The sequence below is a fragment of the Ambystoma mexicanum genome, chromosome 2q (genome assembly GCF_040938575.1).
Source record: "Ambystoma mexicanum isolate Mex_15411 chromosome 2q, UKY_AmexF1_1, whole genome shotgun sequence".
NCBI lineage: Eukaryota > Metazoa > Chordata > Amphibia > Caudata > Ambystomatidae > Ambystoma > Ambystoma mexicanum.
In genome coordinates this window covers 432,020,304-432,045,353 of record NC_090924.1, presented here as the reverse complement: position 1 = coordinate 432,045,353, position 25,050 = coordinate 432,020,304, and the positions used below count along the sequence as shown (strand labels likewise).

The 25,050-nt window shown below is 47.4% G+C and overlaps 1 protein-coding gene across 1 annotated transcript in view; it reads left to right on the top strand.

The window, feature by feature from the left end:
* HDAC6 (histone deacetylase 6) overlaps positions 1-25,050 on the top strand; it is a 1,945,770-nt gene that overhangs the window by 887,232 nt on the left and 1,033,488 nt on the right. The window contains exon 12 of the mRNA XM_069647471.1: positions 856-921. Within this exon, the coding sequence (XP_069503572.1) occupies positions 856-921 (66 nt within the window). The remainder of the gene's footprint in view (positions 1-855; positions 922-25,050) is intronic.

Below are 25,050 nucleotides of genomic sequence, written 5' to 3'. Positions count from 1 at the left end.
ATTTGGATGCCACTCCTTGTCCTGATGATGGCGGAGCAGGATTTAGCATGAATATATAGCTAAGAGTTCCGCTTGAAACACGTGTCGCCACTAAGTCGAAGAAAAAGATCCAACAAGATTTCATGTATATCGCTCTGAAACACGTGTGTATGAGGGCGATGTAAATAAAATATATCATATCACCATTTGTAAATTATTGAGAGGATAGCGTGAACAATGTATTGAGAAATCTGAGTGTGTTCTGTAGGTTATTGGATTTGATAGGGTAGTTTACCTTGGTGGGAGGGGGGGGGGGTTGTGTGGTCAAAGAAGTGAATGTGTATGAACTTGAGTTATGCATGGATTGAGACAAATACATTGAGGTGTAAATATTTTTTATGTAGAATTGAGGTGTCAGTATTTTTATGTAGATTTGTAAAGTGTTAATATAAATGTTTACAAAAAAGTATAAACGAATAATTTATATGAATTGAATCACTTTGTTTGAATTCTAAAGTGGCCAGAACACTAATTCAGAGGTGCTGTGTGCTGTTCTGTACAATCGGTCTTGATCAATATTATTATGCAAGCCTGCAAGATCAAGACCAGACCAGGTATCCCTTTTTATAATGTATAACATTATGGACTGGCCTGTGCCCCAAAATAAATGGGTTAATGAGTTAAGAAATAAGTGAAGCAAAAAGGCTTTACTTCCCCCTCAAAGTCGAGCAGGGATTCAAGACATAGCACATAGCTGGAGCTTCCATTGATATCAATGGAAGAAAGTTGCAAAAAAGAAAAGTTTTCTTAACATGCTTGTGCTTCTTTTGCACAGCGTCTTCATTAATGCTTTACCTGCTCTTGTTCTCTCTCCAGATTGGTATGAGTGATGCTGATTACATTGCTGCCTTCCTTCAACTCCTCTTGCCCATCGCACATGAGGTAAGCTAAATCGGGGCAGTGGTCTTTTTAAAACTAGCTGGGCATAATATGTGAAGCACACTGCTGCAGTTTGTTCTGGGTAGCATTGTTTTAAAAATAAATCTTGCCTTATTAACAAAACTAGCAGAAAATACATTGCTCTGTTACAAATCCAGCCGGTCAGGCACAGATCTCACCTTTTTCCTCAGACCTTTTCTTATGGAAGTCATGCTGCAGTTATTATGGAACCTGCTCTCAATTTTATACTGTTTAGTTGGAGTAGCGTGCACTGTAGGTGCCCTAGAAAATTGTTGCTAAAGAAGAGTTGCTGTTTTGTGCAAAAAAGCAAATAAACCTGAGCTATGGCCCTGACCTGAACCCTCCAATGGTTTTGCTTGTCCTGAATGGTTCACCCACCCTTTCCCCTTTTAGTGATTCTTCATCACAGGCCTCATTAAGAGTTCTACTGTATGAAATGTACCCCCTGACAGAGATTAAGCCTCTCAGAGTGTGGTGCCTAAAAGATATGCCATGTTGTCCTAGGCTAGTAAACTGGCCTAGTTGGCTGCATGAGCCCCGGGTACTGGTGGCAGGGAGAATTCGTGACAGGATGCCAATTGGGTTTGCCAGATATTTAAGGACCCTCCCGGTATATTTCTTTAAGCGCCATCTCGTGCCTCAGATGTCTCACTCCGCGACTGGATGGGACGTCGGTCATCATACTAAAGGAATGCACTACACCACCCCACCTCAGTTTCTTTTGTCCACATGCTGCTACAATCACGGCTCAAAACATTATCTATTAAAATGTAATCTGTGTCAGAATGTTAGGGCCTAATCTGTCGGGATTTAATCGCTTCAAGGACTGTTAATCAAAGATGTCCCTCACTGATATGCACGATATCTGTGTGTGGTGTCTCGGAGTGGGGCATGACAGAGAGCAATGCGTTCTTTTCAGGCCATGAACCTGAAAGCGGAGGAGTGCTCTGCAAAACTGGCACTTGAAAAAAACCCTTCCAAATCAATGGCTTGGTCGGCTACAGCGTTCTTGGGTCCAGGCACAGAGGGACCAACTCCCAGTAAGGAAGTGTGGGTAGACTGTTGTGTTCAAAGAACTCCCAACACTCGAACAGCTTTGCTCCAGATTGCTTTATTTAAGTTCTCATATTACAGCTGCAGTCATCTCCTTCTCACCTTCAATCTGTCCGCTTTCTCTAGAGGCATTCCATTCTCCCACTGCTGGAATCAGAGCATGTACAACATTGTGTTCTCATGGACATAGGTAGTAAATATATACAAGCACTGGAAACTATGTACAAACGTATCAATGTGTAACACAGATGTCACAAAACAATCCCACCACTCTTCCTCGCATTAGAAAAAGAAGTGCAGACACATGCGTGATTCCCACTCATCTGTCACGACCCCATCCAGAAGACCCCCTGGCAAGCCCATGGGCCAGGAACGGTCTCCACTAAAACCAGGCATCCTTGGCCTAGGCCTTCTTGGGGCCAGGCTCATACTTGATAAAGGACTTGTATTGGGAACTACTTTATTTCACTGTCAATCAACATGGAGGCATCCACATAGCTTGGCTTCTTGGAACCAAGCTATGCGGTATAGTATTTTTGGGTGTGGTACCATAGGAACTATTTCACCTGGACTACTTTCTTGAAGCTATTTAAACCACGCCCGATTGGGATAACACGCTTCGCTTTACTTTGCAATTCTGCAACGTGACACTCACCGTGTTCAGCGGCACCCGCAAACCTCGGAAGCACAGCATCTGTAAAGGAGAAAAAGGACATCGTTAGCAGCAGCAGCTTACCTGTAATTTCATCGTTAGCTGTCCACGGCTCTTGAGATCAGCATCCTGGAACCAGCGCTCCTCCCGAACCGACAGATCTGCAAAAAAAGGAAGAAACAAGGCATTAGACATTTTTACAATTTAATGAACGGAGCCGAAAGCTTACCTCGCACGCTGCTCCTCGACCAGCATCGTTTCAGGAATTCCATGCACCGGGTGATCACCGCGACCTGTGGGAAGACAAGACAACAGGTTAGCAAGAGGCAAGGCATCATAGCGCTGCACTTAGCGCCTACTCACCGCATCAAGGCGCTCTAAAAACGCCATTACTTACCGGCGAGAACCAATTCAGTCTATGCCACATATTGGACTTCCGCGCATCTAAGGAAGAGAAAAGACATTAGTTAAACCGAAATGGCATGCAAGGACTCCAATATAGCACAGCAATAAGACCTACCTGAAAGACTCAAAGCGGGCCAGCATCAGTGAAGTAACTCGATCGCAAACGCCCACCAAGCACAATGCGCCCCTGCCAAGAAGGCAGGACGGAGAACACACCTGCATTAAAAACAAGGTGAGGAGAGGTCCAGTGGGGCCGCGGGTATACGGGGTGGTGGGGGACTGTTTAACCCAGTTGCCCAGTCTTGAATATTGCCCACCTGTATTCCAGGCAGAACCCTCCCGCTGGTCACACCTGGGATCCCCAGAGAAGGATACCTGAGTCCCAACAGCTGGGTGGCGTCCCCGTGGAACCAGGTGAGCGTAACAGAACGCAAAGCCTGCCAAACCAATCCACCTGTGCGCCATGGAGACCTCGGAATTAGACCAATTGGCCCAATTAATAGGAGAACTGCATGCTGAGGTTCATTCTGCCCGACAGGAGACTAACGCACTCCGAAGAGATTTAATAGTGACTAAGGAGCGCACAGAAGATATTAGCAGACAATTCTTGCAATCACAAGCAGGCCAGACACCTCTGCCTGGAAGCAACCCGACGACGCAGAATCCTACTCTGCCATCCACTTCCTCTCCTCCGGTACAAATTATGCTACCAGGAACAGTTCCTTTGGCACCGCCGGAGCGGTTTACAGGTGATCCACGGAAATAAGCAGCTTTCATGAATCAGTGTCGCCTTCACTTTCTTTGCAGGCCAGGAGCATTCCCAAACGACCAAGCTCGGGTCCCCAATGTTTTATCATACCTGAGCGGTCGCGCAGCAGATTGGTCTGTACCATTGGTGACCCATGATGATCCTTTATTACATGACTTTGAGGGATTTCAGAGGGAAATGGAGAAACGTTTTGCTCGCCATACCCGAGAGCAAGCAGTGGACAATGAACTCCTTTCCCTCTGACAGGGGAATCGGGACTTGTTAACGTACATTGCTACTTTGAACAGATTGGTTGCCAAAGCTAGGTGGCCTGAAAACAAAAGAACCACATTGTTTGATCGGGGCTTACGAGGCGAATTAAAAGACGTTCTAGCTCAAGTAGTTGATCCTCCTCGAGACTGTTCTGAGTTCATAAATCTGGTCGTACAACTAGACCACCGGTTGCAAGACCGAAAAGCAGATCATTCCAAAATGGATCCTCGGGCTGTGTATGTTCGGTCTAGAGACAAGAAAGCACTGTGGAGCCCATGCAAATTGGGGGCGGGGGGTTGCGACCTCCCTAACAAAACAAGAGCGAGATAAAAGAAGGCAACAACAGTTATGTCTGTATTGCGGAAAACCTGGGAATTTCCTGAAGGACTGCCCGGTGAAACCTCCAAGGAAGATCGTCAGAGCCACGGAAAAAGATGAAGAGAAAGAATCGAAATCGGAAAACTACCCAGCTCGGCAAACGTAGAGGTCAGTTTGTTGAGTGAGAGGAAAGAGCCACCGACCTCACACTTTGCAATACCAGTGATCTTAATCAGTAACCAACGGTCGTCAAGAATGCATGCCGTTGAGGCATACATCGACAGCGGAGCAGTCGAGAATTATATAGATCAAGACCTGGCTGCAGAGATGGGGCTTCCCTTATGTTCTAAGCCGACAACAGACAAGGTGACTACAGTAGATGGGACAGAAATCGCTTCCAGACCCGTAACCCAATGCACAGCCGAGATAACCTTGCTGTGCCAGGACGGGCATCGGGAACTCATTTCGTTCGATCTCATCAAGGCATCTCAATTCCGGCTTATACTAGGGATGCCATGGTTAGTCGCTCACAACCCTTTGATCGACTGGCGGACCAGGAAATTAACCTTCCCCAGTGACTGCTCTCCAGCCTGTTATTATCAAGAACAGAAACCAGCTTTCAGTATTTCTGCAACTCCCGGAGGGACAACGTCAACTCTGGGTGTAATTAATACCTTGCCAGAGGAATACAGCGATTTCCAGGATGTATTCTAGAAGAACCAAGCAAACACCCTGCCGCCGCACAGGCCTTATGACTGTCAAATCGACCTTGTTCCTGGTGGTCAAGTCCCTTGTGGTAGAATAATGCTCTTACAGAACCTGAAAATCTTCATCTGAAGTCTTACTTAGACCAATACCTTGCAAACGGATTCATCCCTCCATCGAAGTCCCCTGCAGCCAGTCCTTTGTTCTTCGTGCCGAAAAAAGAAGGGGATTTAAGGACCTGTATTGACTACCGCGCATTAAACCAGATCACTGTAAAGAACCGTTATCCCTTGCCACTTATCCCGGAAATGCTGAAACAGGTCAAAGATGCTCAGATTTACACCAAATTAGATCTTCGAGGAGCGTACCACCTGTTCCGGGTCAGAAGGGGAGACGAATGGAAAACTGCTTTCCGTACAAAATATGGTTTATTTGAATATCAAGTCATGCCGTTTGGGTTATGCAACGCTCCGGCAGCATTCCAATATTTCATGAATGACGTCTTGAGAGAGTTAATTGATGTCTGCGCCCTAGTGTTCATAGATGATATCCTAGTGTACTCAACCTCAAAACAGGATCATATCAAGCACGTCCGTTCAGTCCTCGCCAAGCTCCGTGAACATCGTTTATATGCAAAGCTTGAAAAATGTTTCTTTCATATAACCGAAGTAGAGTTTCTAGGCTTTATCCATGTCATGATGCCTACCCCCGGAGCACCAGGCCAGGCCCAGCACCCCCGGAAGCAGGCATCATGCCCTCGGGTAAAAGCCCAGCGGCCCCTTATAGGGGCTCTTTGGACTCAGTCCTGGCGCCTTTGGCGCCAGGCTCATGTTGAACATCAGTCCTGGCGCCATAGGCGCCAGGCTCATAAAGGGAGGTGTTTTGTGCACTTACCTGATGCAGACCATGCTGCACGCTTCAGGCCTCCCTGTGACCTGAAAGGGACTATTTTTTCATAGGGACTATTTTTTCACTCGGGCATGGCCAGTTAAGGATACATACCTAGTTGGGGAAGGATACATACCTGGGACTTCTTTGGAGGCTATTTAAGCCACGCCCAGACAGCAGCTCATGCTTCGCGTTGTTCTGCTTCCTGCAGCTTAACGCTCACCGTGTCTGCTCCTGCTCCTGGACTCCAGCCACGCCCGCCTCGAACCTGGAAGACCTGCAAGGAAGGAAGAGAAGAGAAAGGTGAAAACCAAGGACTATTTCAAACTTCTTACCTGCATCCGGAATCTTCTCGCCAGCATCCCTGAAGAAAGACTTCCATTTAAAAGCATTGCGTTGCTTGCTGCAGCGCCACGCTTCACTCGCCTGTCCTCGAGACATCTCCCGGCTCCATCGCGGCTGTCAGCATCGGACGCCACATCTCTGCACCTAGGGGAGAGAGTAAGAAACAAAAGGTGAGCAGAAGGAACACAGAAGGAAAGCCTGATTAACAGCCATAATACTTACCGGCTTTTCTTCCACATTTCGGGTCGGCGCCGCCCCGTTGGCAGGAACCGTACCCCGGCCCCTATGGGGAAAGGACAAGAGACATTTCTGGGGAATGATGAGGAGATTTAGAGGGATCGCCCTCATCACTACTCACCATGGCAGTTTAACCCCTCGACGCATCGCCTTCATTCTGCACCTGAAATAAAGGACAGATCACAGGTTAGAAAGACAACATAAAGGGGGCCTCACTTGAACTTTGAACTTTCATACTTACGGCGCATCGCTCAGGAAAGTCAAGTGGATTTTGCCAGTGCCATTCTGAAAACCAGTGAAGTAACTGGACGAACACGCGCCCCTGCACCAGAAGCAGGATGGAGAGTTCATCCTTCCAAACCATAAGGTGAGCTTAAACCGGGGTTTGGAGGAAGTTGGAGAGGAACGAAGGGGGAAGGGGAAAAGGGGGGAGCTAGCACACTATTCTGCAGACTGTTAATCCCCTTTCTCATCTGCAGAAGGATATACCTACGGGCCAGGCAAGCACGATTTGGAGGTCCTGTCCAATCGGTGTTCCGGGTCCTGCGCATCACGCTAGAAGAGGCCACAGCAATCCAGACTAGACCAGTGCCCCCGTGGGAACCAGGTGAGCGTTACAATCCTTACTCCCGGAGGCATCAGGACGGACTTGCACAAAGTTGACGCCGTTCTGAAGTGGCCATCACCAATGTCAGTAAAAGGAGTGCAAAGTATGTTGGGCTTTGCGAACTTCTATCGCCGGTTCATACCAGACTTCTCCCAAGTTGTACACCCGATCACTGTATTACTATGAAAAAATAACAAAACATTTGCCTAGACCGAAGAAGCAGAAAAAGCTTTTCAGGAACTTATGAAAAGGTTCACCTCAGCGCCAATCCTGCAACATCCACGTCCAGATCTTCCTTATGTCGTGGAAACGGAAGCTTCCAGTATAGCAATGGGAGCTGTCCTCTCACAAAGAGATCCTGATACTGGCCAGCTACATCCAGTGGCCTTCTGGTCGAAGAAGTTCTCACCTCCAGAAGTAAATTGCGCCATTATGGACAAAGAACTCTTGACAATGAAATCCGCCTTTAAAGCTTGGTGACACTATCTTCTGGGGGCCAGACACACCATTACAGTTATCACGGACCACCGAAATCTGCAATATCTTAAAACAGCTAAAGCCCAGTCTTCACGCCAGTTGCGGTGGGCTCTTTTCTTCGCCGAATATGATTGTCATTACATTTCGACCAGGGGTCAAGAATGGAAAAGCTGACGCACTCTCTCGTACTGGCATTGATGACACAGTTTATACGCCCCCAGACCCAGTGCCCATCATACCCAAAGACAAACGCTTAGGCCTCACTACGGCCTTAACCCAAATGGAACTGGGAAAAGAAATTCAACAAACCACGAATCCGGATGCCCTCCTTGCATGGCAAGCGCAGGGGGAACAGTATTCCATCAAAGATCACTTACCCTTTTTTAAGGGTCGTCTGTGCATACCCACCAAGGACTTAAAGCAACAAATCATTTCAGGTATCACAATTCTTTGATCGAAGGACACCCTGGAATTACCAAGACCTTAGCCAAGGTAAAACAGAACTTCTGGTGGCCTACCTGGCGTAGAGATGTCATCCATTACATTCAGTCTTGCGGAGTCTGCGCACAAAACAAGTCAGAAAAACAATAACCATCTGGCCTTCTAAAACCTCTGGACATTCCTCCTGCACCATGGCACACTCTTTCCCTCAACTTCAACACTGACCTACATTCCAGTCAAGGGTTTAACACCATCCTTGTAGTCGTAGACCTATTCTCAAAAATGGCGCACTTTATTCCGCTCAAAGGCCTCCCTGACGCATCCACTCTAGCCAAGGTATTTCTGGGCGGTATTATTAAACTACATGGCTTTCCATCAATCCTAATCTCCGATCGAGGTAGCCAGTTTGTCTCTAACATTTGGAGAAAATGTTGTGCAATGGCGCAAAATTGATATCTGGCTATCCACTAGCCATCACCCCCAAACGGACGGTCAGACCGAGAGAACCAACAGACCCTTGAGCAATACCTATGATGCATGTTGCACCATGAATTAAGTGACTGGAAGGACTTACTATGGATAGCCGAGTACTCCTATAACAACTCCTTGCATTCCAGTACCGGACAAACACCCTTGTACACCCTATATGGTAGACAACCACGCACCTCAGAACTGGATCTCCCAACCAGCTTGGAAATGCCAGCAGTAAAAACCCTTCACACCAACATCACTCAGGCTTTCAAAGACAAGCAAAAACAATTTGCCGACCAACACAGGAAAAGGGCCCCAGACTATCAAGTAGGGGACAAGGTTTGGCTGGCCGCCGGGTTTATACCCATCAAAGGAACCCGAACCTTTCAACCCAGGTACTTAGGACCCCCTACACCATCAAGGCGATTATTAATCCAGCGGCCGTCAAATTAGATTTACCATCCAATCTACACATCCACCCGGTATTTCATGTGTCCCTTTTAAAACCAATGCAGCCTGGTACACGGAATGGAACACCACCAAAACCCATTCTTGTTGACGGAGAACCAGAATTCGAAGTTAAAGGCATACTAGACTCTAAGTATTCAAGGGGGAAGTTATACTATCTAATTGATTGGAAAGGATTTGGACCCTAAGATGGATCCTGGGAACTCTGTGAAAACGTTCATGCTCCACGTCTGATCAAAAACTATCATTGAAACTTCCCCGCTAAACCCGGGCCGGATAGGAGGAACACCTTGAGAGGGGCCTTGGGGTGGGGGGGGGGGGGGCTGTCACGACCCCATCCAGAAGACCCCCCTGGCAAGCCCATGGGCCAGGAAGGGTCTCCACTAAAACCAGGCATCCTTGGCCTAGGCCCTCTTAGGGGAAGTCTTGGCGCCAGGCTCATACTTGATAAAGTAATTGTATTGGCAACTACTTTATTTCAGTGTCAATCAACATGGAGGCATCCACATAGCTTGGCTCCTTGGAACCAAGCTATGCGGTATAGTATTTTTGGGTGTGGTACCATAGGAACTATTTTACCAGGACTACTTTCTTGAAGCTATTTAAACCATGCCCGACTGGGATAACACGCTTCGCGTTACTTTGCAATTCTGCAACGTGATGCTCACCGTGTTCAGCTGCACCCGCGAAACTCGGAAGAACAGCACCTGTAAAGGAGAAAAAGGGCATCGTTAGCAGCAGCAGCTTACCTGTAATTTCATCGTTAGCTGTCCACGGCTCTTGAGATCAGCATCCTGGAACCAGCGCTCCTCCCGAACCGACGGATCTGCAAAAAAGGAAGAAAACAAGGCATTAGACATTTTTACAGTTTAATGAACGGAGCCGAAAGCTTACCTCGCAAGCCGCTCCTCGACCAGCATCGCCTCAGGAATTCCATGCACCGGGTGATCACCGCGCATCAAGGCGCTCTAAAAATGCCATTATTTACCGGCGAGAACCAATTCAGTCTATGCCACATATTGCACTTCCGCGCATCTGAGGAAGAGAAAAGACATTTGTTAAACCGAAAAGGCATGCAAGGATTATAATATAGCACAGCAATAAGACCTACCTGAAAGACTCAAAGCGGGCCAGCGTCAGTGAAGTAACTCGATCGCAAACGCCCACCAAGCACAACGCGCCCCTGCCAAGAAGGCAGGACGGAGAACACACCTGCATTAAAAACAAGGTGAGGAGAGGTCCAGTGAGGCCGCGGGTATACGGGGTGGTGGGGGGACTGTTTAACCCAGTTGCCCAGTCTTGAACATTGCCCACCTGTATTCCAGGCAGAACCCTCCCGCTGGTCACACCTGGGAACCGCAGAGACGGATACCTGAGTCCCAACTGCTGGGTGGCGTCCCCGTGGAACCAGGTGAGCGTAACACATCGGAGGAAAGGGGTAAGCCCTACCCTGCTAGGGGGGTGTTCCGAAGGAGGAATGAGGAGTTCAAGAGGCTGATGTGGTACTGCTTTGGCCTTAATGCCTTTGGCAGGTTCACCATCAACCTTGAGCTCGACCTCTGTCCAAAGGAAGCCTGCACCGGCACTGATTCATCCATCAGCGTCGTTATTGGGCCACGTCAACATTTCGCTCTCATCGCGTCAGCTGTGGGACCGAGGCTTTGCATCGTAGTTCAGATCGAATTTCTTAGAATCCATATGTTTAATTCTTCAGTGAAAGTGACCATATCCTCTTTGGGATGGATCCCCTAGTTAGGGGCAGATGTGGATCCAGTACTAGATTTTATGGCTGGCCAGGCGAGTCTAGTTCAGTTGGCAGCGGGGTCTGCACTACGTGAGCGGGCTAGACATATCCCCCCGATGCCAAGTTGCCGCAACCATCCCTGTACGCACACCCGAATGCCCAGTACTGCAAGACAGTCGAGAGGGTGGTAGTCGCTCTTTGGCTCAGCACTCCATCTAAGCCGCTCCAGCAATATGATATTACAGACCTACTCGACAGGGGGATGCAGACGGAAATGTTTTTGCAGCACAATGCGGCTATTGCGCACCTGATCATAAGCTTCTGACATTCTCCGTGTTCGCCACCGGCAGTGGATGCAGAGCTGACTAAAAAGTATAAGCAGGCATGGGGCGACCTCCTGTTTTTTTGATGCCACATCTGATCTTAGAAGGGTTAGTGGTGCAGGCCACAACGTTGAACTCATGGTCCTCAACCCTGATGCCCAATCTCCCAATCAACATAGTCGAAAAGGTTGAACCTTAGCGAAGAGGATTTTCGCCTCTGGGAGCTTGCCATTGAAGTGCATTCATGCCATGTGTGCTTTTGCCAAATAATCACACATTCTGTGAAAGATTATTACAGAGGCTGCAGAACATTTTTCAGAGTGTGAGGTCATGGATGGGTTTCTGGACATAGTAAAGGATGCCGAGGAGATGGCGTGTCAAGCACTCCAAGCCGATCTCGACACTGCAGATTGTGTGGGACGATCCATGGGCTCATCCACTGTGATGCACAGAGCCTTATAACTCCGGACTTCACATTTTTTGCCAAATGTTTAGGTGAAACTCATGGACTTGGTGTTCGACAGAGAACATCCGTTTACCCCAAAAGCAGACGTGTCCCTGGACAAATCTAATGACTCAAAGCTAGCAGCTAAGTCACTGGGTTTGGCAGTACAACAGCCGACTTAACAGGCTTTCTCTTTTGGCTCCAGAAGAAGAGGGTTTATCCGTATACTCCCTTTACAAGGAGAGCTCAAGTGCCACAGGCCAAACAGGAACAACAGAGGTTTCCCAGAGAATGTAACATTAAATTGACTTTACTAGTCTTTTTAAGTTCCTAGACCCGGCACACACTATCTTCCAATAGAGTGCCAGAGGGGGTACCTAGTATCCCCTATGTCTAGAAACTCATGTAGCAGTCAAATGCGACCTTTTCCTATTGAAATGGCTGGTGGCAGTGGTTTTACAACAAACTACCATGATTTTTCCCGACCGCGAACACTGGTAGCTAAAAATCACGGGAGCCATGTTTTTCAAGATGGCATCCAAGCCCCCCTTGTTTAAACAGGTCCTGGTCTTCTTTTTTGCCATTTCTTTGTGGAAAGGTCCTTCTAGAGTTTGTCTCTGCGCGCCAAACCAGGTTTGGTCCCTTGTCATGATGCCCACTCCCGGGGAGCCGGTTCGAGCCCGGCGTCCCCGAAAGCGGACATCCAGTCCCCAAGGAAGGACCCAGCAACCCCATATAGGGGCCCTTTGGACAGTGTCCTGGCGCCTATGGCGCTAGGCTCATAAAAGACATCAGTCCTGGCGCCATAGGCACCAGGCTCATTATGGGAATGCTTGGGTGCACTTACCTGATGCAGACCATGCTGCAGGATCCCGGCCTCCTTGAGGCCTGAAAGGAACTACTTTACCTGTGGGACTAATTTACCATCCGGGCGTGGTCGGGGAAGGATACATACCTGATTAGAGGAAGGATACATACCTGGAACTTCTTCCAAGGCTATTTAAACCCCACCCGAACAGCCACACGTGCTTTGCGTTGTTCTGCATCTAGCAGCTGGACGCTCACCGTGTCTGCTCCTGCATCCTGACTTCTGCCACGCCTGCCAGCATCCTGGATCACCTGCAAAGGAAGAGAAGAAGAGAACAGAAGGAGGAAAAGTCCTTACCTGCTAAATCCGCATCCCGGAGACATCTCGCCGACAATCCTGAAAAGGAAGACTTTAATTTAAAAGCTCATCGCGTCGATCGCTGCAGCGCCGCATTCCACTCACCTTTACAGGGCGCCTCCATGTTCAGCAGCGATCATCCGGATTCGCAGTCATGCCTCAGCGCCTAGGGAGAAAAAGACCAGAACAAAAGGTGTGAGAGAGAAGGGAATAAGGAAAGCTAAATCTCCATGTTAAGACTTACCTGGTGATTCATTCCCTCTTCATTTCGGGTCCGCGCCGCATCCTGGCATTTCCGGACCCCGGCCCCTAAGGGGAAAAAGAGACATCAGCGTTAATGAGAGAATGAAAAGACATTACCAAAAAACGCTCATTAAAGACTTACCTGATTTCTACAAGGATTTCACCTCTCATCTCGGGTCGGTGCCTGTTCCCCGGCATTCCGTACCCCGGCCCCTATGGGGAAAAAGACACTAGCATTAGTACATTAATGCATGGACACAAGGGGAACCTCTTATCAAAAAACTTACCTGGAAGCCAAGCAAGTTTGGTTCTCACCAATCCGAAAATCCAGTGAAGTAACTGGATACCAACGCGCCCCTGCATCAGAAGCAGGATGGAGAGCTTGTCCTTCCAGACCCTAAGGTGAGACGCTACGAGAAATCACAGAAGGGTTTCAAGGAGGGTGAGAGGGGAAAGTGGGAGGCCGATTGCATTACCCCGCAGACAGTTAATCCCCTATTTTCGCCTACAGAAGGATACTTCTGCGAGCCAGACAAGCCAGATTTGGGGGCCCGGTCCAGTCCGTCTTCCGAACCCTGCGCATCACCTTAGAAGAGGTCAAAGAAGCGCGAACCAGGCCAGCGCCTCCGTGGGAGTCAGGTGAGCGTAACATCCCTATCTTCCCACGCCTTTGGCTGGCTTCAGGACTGAAGACCGCCTCTGGCGCCCGAGTGTCTGGGGTGGGCAGGAAGTGAGGGAGGTGCCTGAAACTCCCTGTGCTTAGTCTCCTAGGAGACCCAAATGCACTCTGGTGTGATTGGCTGGCTGACTGTCCGGCAAGGACAGCCACCCTGCTTGATGAGGTGTCAGCTAGGCTGGAATGAATGGGAGAACACTGTTTAAAAGGCGAGTCTCTTGGACTCAAAGGCAGAGTCGACCACTGGAACAAAACAACCAAAGACGAGCTAAAAGAGGATGGCTGCTGCAACTCCTGGGCCGGTGGTTTGCCCGGTGAAGCCCTGCTGCATGTCTGAATCGCCAAATTCATCTCGACAGAGAAGTCCTTCAAGGACGACTTCTCCCTTTGATTTGGTGGGACCAATCAACTCGTAAGCCACCTGGACACCATTCTCTGAGCTGGTTGTATTTTCCTCAGCGTGCTGCAGGAAACTGAATAGCCAGGAAGAAGGACACCAGTTTGTGTGCTTGTCGACAGCTACCGGTAGCCCTGCAGATAACATGCATATTGAACCTTTTTACGCATGAAATTATGACAAATACACATGATTTCATGTTCTCCTCCGTACCATGCACGCTTTGATTTATTAATTTTAAAAAAAACATACTTTCCACCACTAGATGGCAATGTGGCGTTTCTTTTGTCAGCAGCATTGCCTTTCTTACACATGATGGTGAATTTCCAACTGAAAGACCAAATTTGTGACAGCTAAGCGAGCAACACAATAAAGCATGCACCCTTTTAAAATGTGTTCATACCCATAACATCTAATAGCTTGATATTCTAAAAAAGTAAAGCTTGCGTTGATGTCCTAAGTTGAATATTCTTTAATAACCATACATAACACTCCGGAAGTTTGTGACGAATCTCCAAACATAAGTGAGTTTATGGCACAACTTTTTGGGGCGTTTTTAAAGCGCTGAAAATGAAGTGGGTAAATCCAGGATGTTTTGCCTTTTGCATCTTCTAGTTCCCATGCAGGATGTGGAAAATAAAGGTACAGTGATATTATTTTGGAACAAAATGCTGCTATAAGGATTTACGTGTTATGATGCTTTACTATGCAAGTAAACTCTATAGGACATTATTATTGTAGGTCTTGACACCCAAAACTAAAAGTTTTGTTCCAAGTAAAGCGCGGAAGAAGGTGGCCATGTCCAAATTGAAAGAGTGGATTAAAATCCCAGTTTTGCTATTTAGCGTAAGTGTGTGATGCTGGGCAAATAATGTAATCTCACCCTGACTTCAATTGCAAAAATTGGAGTGCATATAAGTTTACACCCTTACAAAAGGACAGTTTTAATAAGTGTAGGGACACATTGGTGTATACCGTTGCTCCTCTGCTAGTGGCTCCAATACTGCTGCATAGAATTGCATTATTGCTGCACTGGCCCTTCCCCATTCTTGTAACACTGGATTTGACAGGCAGACATAGTGTCACCAGCCAGTCAGTGCACCAGAGATTCTAGTATAGCGGACTGTGGTAGAACCATCTTTACATTTTCTCCCCTGTTGCTCCCAGCCACTGAAGGTGCTTGGGCCGTCCAGAGTACTACCCCACACTCTGCAATGCCCCGTTATGCTAGGATATTGAGTCTTTCATTGCACACCATCTGCCATTGTCACACTTTCTAGGACCTTCAGGTTCTGCAAGAAGTGGGTGTTTCAAACTCAAAGGAGAGAGCAGTTAACTGATTGTAACATTGAAGCTGCACTAGAATATTCTTATTACAATGAGTAATGAAGTTAGATGCCCCTACACAAGTAAGTTTGCGATCCTCCACAGTCTCTGAAGTTAATGCCTCTCCCAACATTTGAAGGGTTAGCCCTAGCCTATATTTTAGCCTAGGTGCACCCCTGGATGTGCCACTTGCATGTTGATAGGCAGGGAGGTGAGGGAAGTCTTTCCCCCAAACTGGCGGTGTTAAAGTTTTACTGTGTGTGCTCAGAAAAATGTACTTGAACAAAACGCAGTAAAACTTTAAATCTGTTACTTTCAAGAAAGTCTTCCATCACCTCTGCATATTGCGCTTTAAAATATACTATTCAATAGTTGTTCCCCACACCAGACCATGGGAGGAGTTGGGTAGAACAGTGGGGGCAGAGCCTCCAAGTTTGCTCTGCCTATTTTCTGAAGTGGCCCCTCCCATCACAAATTAATTCCCCCCCTGCCCCCCGAAAAGTAGGTTTTCTTCTGCCCCTGCATGGGAGAGAGGTCAGGTAGGTCGGCTTACTCTCACAAGCCACCAGCCACCCCCACCTCTCCCCTCAAAGTGCTGAAATAAAGGGGCGGGAGCCAACCCATCTGCAATTATTCCTTTACTTGCTGCCTGTTGTAAACCTTCTCTGTAATGTATAATTTATAAAGTTATGCTGGCTGTAGTAAGACGTGCGCTTGCTGTTGGGCTATACCACGAGGGGGAGATGCTGAGTTAGCATGTGCAGAGAGGAGATGTGCTGCTGCATATGTAAGGAAGCTATGCCAATAGAAGGTCGAAAGGGAGAATGTGTTCTTACATAGCGCTTTTAGCCAAATTCCTTCTGCTTTTAAGCACTGTGGTAACGGTTATTATCACATTTGAATGGTACTTAATTTATTACAGAAAAACACAGCAGAATGCCAGGGGAGCACTGTTGGGCATTGTGGTGGGGGCTGGCGAGGACATGTTCAAGTCAGGCTGAATAAGGAAAGGGGAGGGGGAAAATCGGGTACATTTGGCCCCAGTACATTTTGTCAATTTCCAGCACTGATAGTAACTTGTGTGAACGGTCATTCTTCATTATTGCATTTCTTGTAAGAAAGAAGCGACTCCTCTGCAGTCTTCCCTCTGCGCCATACCCATCAAGGCTGCGTGGTTCCATGTGATAATATACCCGCAAAAATATCGCCATACAAAAATGTTGCCATATTTTTGCGGCAATATTACCTCATGGAACTTGCGGGGGACACCCCCGCAACCCCCATACATTTTTAAAGGGAGCAGGGGACACCTCCGTAAACCCCCCACCTATTTACCCCATAAATGATCCCCACCAAATATATCGCCCATGGCCGTTCCCGACGACCATATGTAGGCGATATTTTTGGTGGGGATAATATTACCTGATACCGGCTGCGTCACGTAATTGGAACTTGGGAAGTGCAAGCCGCCCTCCTGCCCAATAGTTTTCCATCCTTTCTTTGGATGCAACGTTTTAACCTGTTCAGAAGGGAGCCCTGCCGTTAAGACTGGCAGAGAGGAGATGTGCTGTTATAGCATGGGCAGAGGAGATGCTACGCTAGCACTCAAAGAGAAGAAATGTCCCCATAGTACGTACTTGGTAAAGATGTGTCATTTGCACGTGCCATGGAACAGAAGGGCAATTAGCATGCAGAGCCGAGATGTGCTGTTAGCATGCATAGATGAGATGTGCTGTTAGCATGTGGAGTGAAGGACTCTGCACAAGCCAGACAACTTTGATCTACAACGCTTTTGGTCTATGTGTCTGATTTTTCATATGCATTGGGTGTACGTGTTGGATAAGTTTTACTCTCTTGCTGAGGAGAAAACTCATTTTTACTCTCTTGAAATTGCATTTACTCTCTAATTTGAAAAATCATGCGTAAAATACTCCCACCTCAAAATATTATCTGGAGCACTGGCTACCGGAATCGAAGATTTGCCAGTTTGCCAGCTTTTTGACCAGTCCCGTGCAGTGCAGCAGTCCCCCGACATCCTCCCTCTTGTCCCACGACTGAGGCTCAGGAACAGCGAGATCTGCAGGAGCTGCCGGGAACAAAGGTCTTCAGCTGCATCTTTTTCTTCAATCTAAGGTACTGTGAGAACCCGACCGAGAGAACTTACCTCTCACTGCGAAAGTGCGTGAAACTTTGGCAACTTGCAGGCCCAGTCAGCTTGTGGCCCGATTTACGGACCTTTCTTCTGTGAACTACTTCTGAGAACCTTGTCAAAGACTTTTCCGTTTAAACTACCAGAACCGTTTTCTTATACAAGACTCTAGCCCATTGACTTTGGTCTATCTGTTGCATTGGAACCACTCCTCTGCTGAACTCTAACTATTTGCACTATTGAAGAGTAAATCTATTATTCGTTTTATTATCTTATGCCTTTTTGCTCCTATTTCAAATGCTCTGAATGCCATTTTGCTCCTCCTTCAAAGTAGTTCTTTTGCCTCAGAATCTGATAGTGTGAAGTACTGTAGTATATTTTTGTATGATATTGATTTTCTCCTTTTAGTGAATCTTTTCTAACTGACTGTGTAATAAATTAATAAGTGTTTTACCAAGAAACCTTGAGTCTATTGAATACTCGCGATTTTAGACCTCTGTGTAACCTCATTACAAGCTCACATTCACTCTTGAGATAAGCCTGGCTGCTCAGCTCGCTACCAAAAACTGTGTGGTACAGACTTATACCAAAGGTTGGTTTTGCTTACACCTGTAGTCCTAGTTGTGTGTAGTGGTCCCAGAGGGTACTGCATACAAACTTTGGCTAGCACTGGGCTTCTCCCTGAATTTCAAGAAGTTGCAGATTACACTGCCACAGAAGCTCCAGTTTATCGGAGCAGCCCAAACTCAGGTGGGAAGACATTCACCCTCTCCCCCCTTAACCTCCTCCCCCTCCTCCAAGGAAAGAGTCGGAGTCACCAGCATTGCATAGATGATCAATCTCTTCCAGGCTTTCAGCAACCTCCCGGCATCTGTCTTTCATTCGCCTCATGGCCTCCTGCATTTTTCTCATGCCAGACGCCAGGCTCTGGATGAGATCCCTACAATGGCTTCTCAGGAGTCTATGGTTGCAGTATTCATGTGAGATGTCTGATACCCTCTAGGTCCCAGATGACCTAATGTCTGGGACCAACAATTTGTCAGGAGAGCCTTTTTGGGCACCATGGTCACACGCCCAAGTGGTCACAGGCGCCTCTTTGAGTGGTTGGGGGGGCTCATTGTAGGGACCTCCAGGTGTGCGGCTGCTGGTCGCAGAAGGAGAGCCTTTGCCACATCAATCTGCTGGAGCTGCGAGCAGTAAGATGGGCGGTAAAGCATCCGGAAGTACAAGTTAAGTGATGCAGCACACAGGAACCACCCAGGACCTGATGAGTACAAAAGGAAATGTACTTTGTTTCAAGTTAAAAGTAGAAGGTTAAACGGGAGGGAGGGAGTATGCATTTTTATAGTCCAAGCTCACATCCTGAAGTCCCCAACCATCCCTTTCAGAATCTCCATCCCCTTCCATTCCACATTCTATCCGGCATTCTAATAGCAAATGACAACTCGCACAACACTAGCATGCCAGATACCACAGGCACTGATGACTTTCGTGTCATCTCTCTGGGAGGAAACATGTTTTGGTGCTAAAAGGAAACACAGCGACCATGCACTATGTCAACAAGTAGGGAGATGTGCGGTCGCTACCCCTGTGCAGAGATGGCATGTGGCTATGGCTCTGGCTACTGGAGAACGGCATTTCTCTGCCTAAGAAGCATCTGGCAGGGGTGGAGAACGGGTTGGCAGGCTATCTGAGCAGACAGAGCTCGATTACCCATGAGTGGGAGATTTGCCCAGAGGCCATTTTGGAGATGTCCCATTGCGGAAACCCGTCAGTGGACCTGTTTGCGACAAAAGACAATGCAAAATGCAGACTGGTGTGCTCAAGGGAATTTCCCCAGAGGAGGCCACTGGGGGACACTTTTCTGGTGGAGTGGGTCATCAACCTCCATCATGCAATCCTGCTGATACCGGTCATACTGTGAGTTCTCGGGAAGGAGTTTCGAGGGTGCATGTTCCTAATTGCCCCAGATTGGGCGAGCAGGGCATGCTACCCGAACCTTCTGGAATTGGCTATCTGTCCACCTCTGTGGCTTACTCAGAGGCTGAATCTCTCGTACCAGTCGGAAGGCAGGTTTCACCACCCGAACCCGGGACATCTCAACCTACATGCGTGGCTCTGGAGAGTCTAAGTGTTCAAGTCTTGATGGTCGTGCAGATTAGTACTACCTCCGTCCCCAAGCACCACACGGACAGAAGTAAAGAAACACTACCCGTGCGGCATTTGAGGTCACAGGTGAAGAATGCCGTCGATCAGGAACCAGAAACGCCAAAGGACCCCCTGACCACTGTAAGGCAATGGAGGGTTAATCAAAACAGGGAATGAACAACAATACCATGTGATAGAAGATCAGAAAGGGGCTTACCCAAAAGTGAGGGAGATGGCGGCCTGTGAGATATGGAGGAGTAGTGGGGGTACAGCATACACTGGTCGGTTGTTTCTCTGACAGTACTCGAGAAGATGGAAACACCTGAGACAAATACGTAGGGCAATCCGTGAGCAGTCCAGAAAAGCAGTTCCGAGGTCGAGGGCCAAAAAGGTAACCATAAAGTTCAGTATTCAGTACAAAAGGATATCCGTGGGCAGTCCAGTGAACAAATCCGGGTCAAGAAACCAGTAGGAGGAAATGGAAACCAGCAGGTTGACAATCCAGGGATGATTTCCAGCAAGGCAGACAAAGCAGCGTGATATCAGGGGCAGTGATGAGGCAATCCGTGTAACGTTCCGTGGTCGAGCAATCGTAGTATTCAAAAGTATCCAAAAACGCCAAAGCAGTCCGTGAAGGAAGCAGCTGTGAAGCGGTGCTTCCGTGTTTCTCTGCTTCCTTTAACTGTGTGGAGGGTCACCTGATTCACATCACGGGGGGGGACGTGAGGGTCCGTGTCACATGACCCGTGATGATGACGAAGGCCGTTGTGGATGCCTCGTCACGTGACGTGCGGTCCTGTGTGTGCCCAAGCGGCAGCGCCAGTCGTGCGAGAATTTCCATGGGAGGTGCCAGTGAAGAAAGGGGCGAAGAGCCCTCGGGCCGTAATGAACCGGTCTCCTTTGTTTGGCGGGATATCGACTACGTTCGTGTGCAGGGACACGAAAGTCACGTGAGCTCCGATGGTGGTGAATGACAGGTGGGTGATGATGACGTTCAAGAGGACGCCCGAGCAGGGCTCCTATTCTGAGTCGGTGGTGGCCCAATTTCTGAAGTGTCTTGTGAACAGGTTTCCTCCTACTCACTTCATTGTTCTGGACAGGGACCTAAATCTGGTTTTGACATTGTTGATGTCCGCTCGGTTTGAGACTTTGCGTTGTGCTTTTATTTGACTCCTGACATTGAAAACAATTTTTGGTGGCAATTACATCCGCAAGGCGAGTGAGTGAGCTACAAGCGCTGTCTTTAAACCACCGTTCCTCCATTTTTCTAAGGAGCAGCGCCGTCCCAATTTTTTGCCAATTGTTGTCTTGAGTTTCACATTGCTCAAAGTGTGGATGTTCCAGTGTTTTTTCTGCTGCTCCTCTAAGGAGGAGGAGAGAGAGCGGCTCCACAGGCTTGATCCAAAGAAGGTGCTGATCTTTTACCTGCATGGAGGGACGATTAGCTCTTTTTGGCTTTCTCACAATCTGGATTGGGACATGCAGTCGCAAAATACACAATCTCCTGCAGGATTGCTTTATGTATAACAGAATGCTACCAGAGAGCGGGCAAAGAAGCACCTACAGGTCTGAGGGCTCACTCTACCAGGAGTGTGACTGCTTCATCTGCGCTTCATAGAGGAGTGCCAGTGGAAGACATTTCCCGAGCTGCAATGTGGACATCATTGAATGCTTTTGCCAAACACTACAGCTCGGATGTGACTCGAGGCATTGCTGCTTGTTTTGGTAGGGCGGTGCCACAGAGCTTTTTGGTTTAGCTTTCATTCCCTCCTCCTGCTGGAGGCACTTCTTTCAGAATCTATCAAGATGAGGCATCTGTGGGAGAATGCAATTCATTGAAGGAGAAAATCATTTCTGTTAATGTTCTTTCTATGGATTCTTCTCCCACAGATTACTGATCACCCTCCTGGCCTCCCCGTTTGGAAGCTTATGATCTTGTTGACACATTCTTAAGTTGGGAACCAGTAGGGAAGAGATTGCTCTTGTTGCTACTTTAAAAAAAAAGATTTTAAGGTATATGTTCACTGTTGTCCTGCAATGTGATAAACTAGGGCTTTTTCTCCCCTCTCAGGATTCTCAAACTTAGGTGGCCTCTCGACTGGTTACCTAATACGCATTTACTGTGTTTACTGTGTTCTGCAATGTGGTAAACTAGGGCTTGCCGCTCACTATCTTGTCCGCTTGCTCTCGTCTGTCTTCCCCCCCTACCTCCTATTCCATGGTGCTCTCTATCTCGCCTGTCTTCTTTAACTGCTTCTCCATTGCCGACGCAACTTCATCATGGCCACCCATATCTCTTGATCACAGCCTCTGCCCCATCTGGCTGTGTCCGTTATGATTGGAGGTTGGAATCCTCATTATCCAATCCTATCACCGGTAGACGAACGCCGGCACACCCACTAAGGCTCCCCAACAAGGCAGCCTCCTGTCTGGAGCCTGTCCGGAGTCGTCAGGGTCTAGGGTCAGGAACTTTGCCCTACTGATGCAAGCATCATGCGTGGACTCATTGCCCTGTCCACTTATCTTTGGTAAGCCATCATTACACTAACTTCCCCAATGACTCTCAAGTTATATTGAATACGCAACGTGCTAATAGTCTTGTGTGCGATTTACTCTGTCTTGGCAACTATCTGCATATGCCTCGTGCTAACGCATATCTGTATATATACTATATTTGACTTGACTTTGCTACCTTGTAACACACTATCCCAATTTGTACGCAGGCTTTCCGGCTGCACAGTTCACGCTTCTGTAGTTACTCACGTTTGCACCAGTGAAACCTCGAGCATCACCAGTCGCATTTTCATATCTGCTTAATTGTTTGCCTTCCCTTGCTGTCTGTAGACGTGCACCTGGAATTGCACGTAACTGTCTGTGACCGCTCTCTACATTAGCCTAAGTGCCTCTGACCTCTGCAGACTTCGCTTCTAGCTACTGCCTATGCCGCTGCTGCTAATCACTGTTCAATATGTTTTGCTAGCCCTGCATATCCCCGCTCCTTCTCGACATGCCACAAGATGAACTTCACCTTATCGGTGCAAACGTCGTTACACCACTGGCTACTGTCTGTATCCAGCACAAGCCTTTACGTTAATATGTGTTTGTGCCCACTCGCTGTATATCTACCTACCATACCTTATCACGCGACTGTGCTAAACGTGGCTTCTGCTTATTGCATCTAGCCTATATGTTTCCACCATTCAACTGCTCCCATTTAATTAGTGTACTTAGCCTATGTGTATATTGCATATCCCATTTGATTGCCTCCACTGGACTTATGCACTTAGCCCATGTGCATGTTGCATATCCCATTTCATTGCTTCGACTTGATTACTTTATTTAGCGTATGTGCATACTGCATTTCCCATTTGATTGCTTCCACTTGATTACTGTATTCAGCCTATGTGCATACTGCATATCCCATTTGATTGCTTCCACTTGATTGCCGTATTTAGCCCATGTGCATACTGCATATCCCATTTGATTGCTTCCACTTGATTACCGTATTTAGCCCATGTGCACACTGCATATCCCATTTGATTGTTTCCAATTGATTATTGCATTGGCGACTGACTCATTCCAGTCACACGCTAGTTGCCTTCACCAATCTGGGTCATCTAGCTGTAACTGAGTCACCTATGTGATATACTCCCTTTGATACTGAAAGCAGGACCTGCACTCATGTTAGCCATCCCTGATGGCTATACCATATTTGGACAAGACCGACACAAGGCCCGAGGTGGCGGCATTGCCATCATTGCTAAAACTGGTCTTGGACTCAGACTAGCACCTAACCATCTGTCTCAATCTTGTGAGGTCCTTACGGCCAAATTTCAGATAAATAACGTACAATCACTCACGATTCACCTACTATATAGACCGCACAGCCCTCTTGGATCTTTTGAGATCTGCTTAATATCATCTCAAACAATCTCAAACCTACCTCGCAGCTACTTCTATTTCGAGACTTTAACCTAGGTTTTAATGACCAAACGGATAAAAATGCAACAGATATAGTCAACATAATCTACTCACTAGGCCTTTCCCAAAAAGTCAATGATCCTACCCACCTAAAAGGTAGAATTCTGGACTGGATAGTGGACTTGAACTGTTCAGTCACTATCTCTTCCATCTTGCCATTATCGTGGACAGACCACTTTCTGGTGTCATTCCACCTATCCACGACAAGACCCACTCCATTGGGTCAGCTACTAGCGCCACCATGTTCAACTAGAAGTAAAAAAAAGTATCACTGCGGAGAAAGTCATCCCTGCCATCCTGCCTACCCTCAATGCACTGCCAGAAAATCTTGATCCAAGTACCCTAGTTCAGGAATTTAACAATATCATGCTCACCACATTGGACAAAATTGCTCCTGTCAAACTCAGACCTTGCAAACCCATAGCCCACCTAAACAAATGGTTCACACCTCAACTTAAAGACCTCCGCATCCTAAAGAAGAAAAGTGAAACTAACTGGAGACTATGCCCTTCCAGTGAGAACAAAGCTAAATTAACCTCACTTTCCTCCCATTATAAAAAGGAAATTTGCCGGGCAAAACGTAACTCCTACGATGAGCGTATCGCAAACTCGAATTCCAGTATGAAAGAACTCTTTTCCATACTTAAGGAACTAGAGTCCCCAATTGCCATACCTGATGTCTGCAGCAAGGACAAATCCTGGTGTACAGACATCCAACATGCTCTAGCCAACAGAATTAACACACTCCAAAATAAAATTCAACAAAAAAAAGAAGTACTGAACATACAGCACCCACCTAATACCCCTTTGCCTAATGTCTCACCTCCGGCACACAATACCACCTTCCACTTTTCCAAAATGTCCACCCTGGAGGTAGAAAAAATGATCCTATCATTGAAGCCTTAAAATTGCAAAGACGACATCTGCCCAGCACAGCTAATAAAAGATGCTGCCAGAGAACTATCCCCATTCACTACGAAATTGATAAATGCCTCTTTTGCCACAGGTACCATCCCTGCTAATCTCAAACAATCTTGGGTGCTCCCCATCCTCAAGAAACAGTCATTAGATCCTCTCATTCCCACCAATTACCGTCCCATCACCACGGTCCCATTTCTACTTAAAATATTCGACAAAGCTGCATATACCCAAATCCCAAAACACCTGGAACTGCATAAACTGCTAGACAACAGACAATCTGGTTTCCAGCCACTACACGGAACAGAGACCGCTTTAATCGACCTAAAGTCCCAAATAGATGAGCAGAGAGATAAAGGGAGGACAGTTCTCCTGCTTCTTCTTGATCTCTCTGCTGCATTTGATCTGGTCAATCACAAGGTCCTATGCCGACACCTTGACTCTACTGCCCATTTCTCCACCGGAGCCATCAAATGGATTGAGTCCTTCTTGAGTGAGAGAACTATGA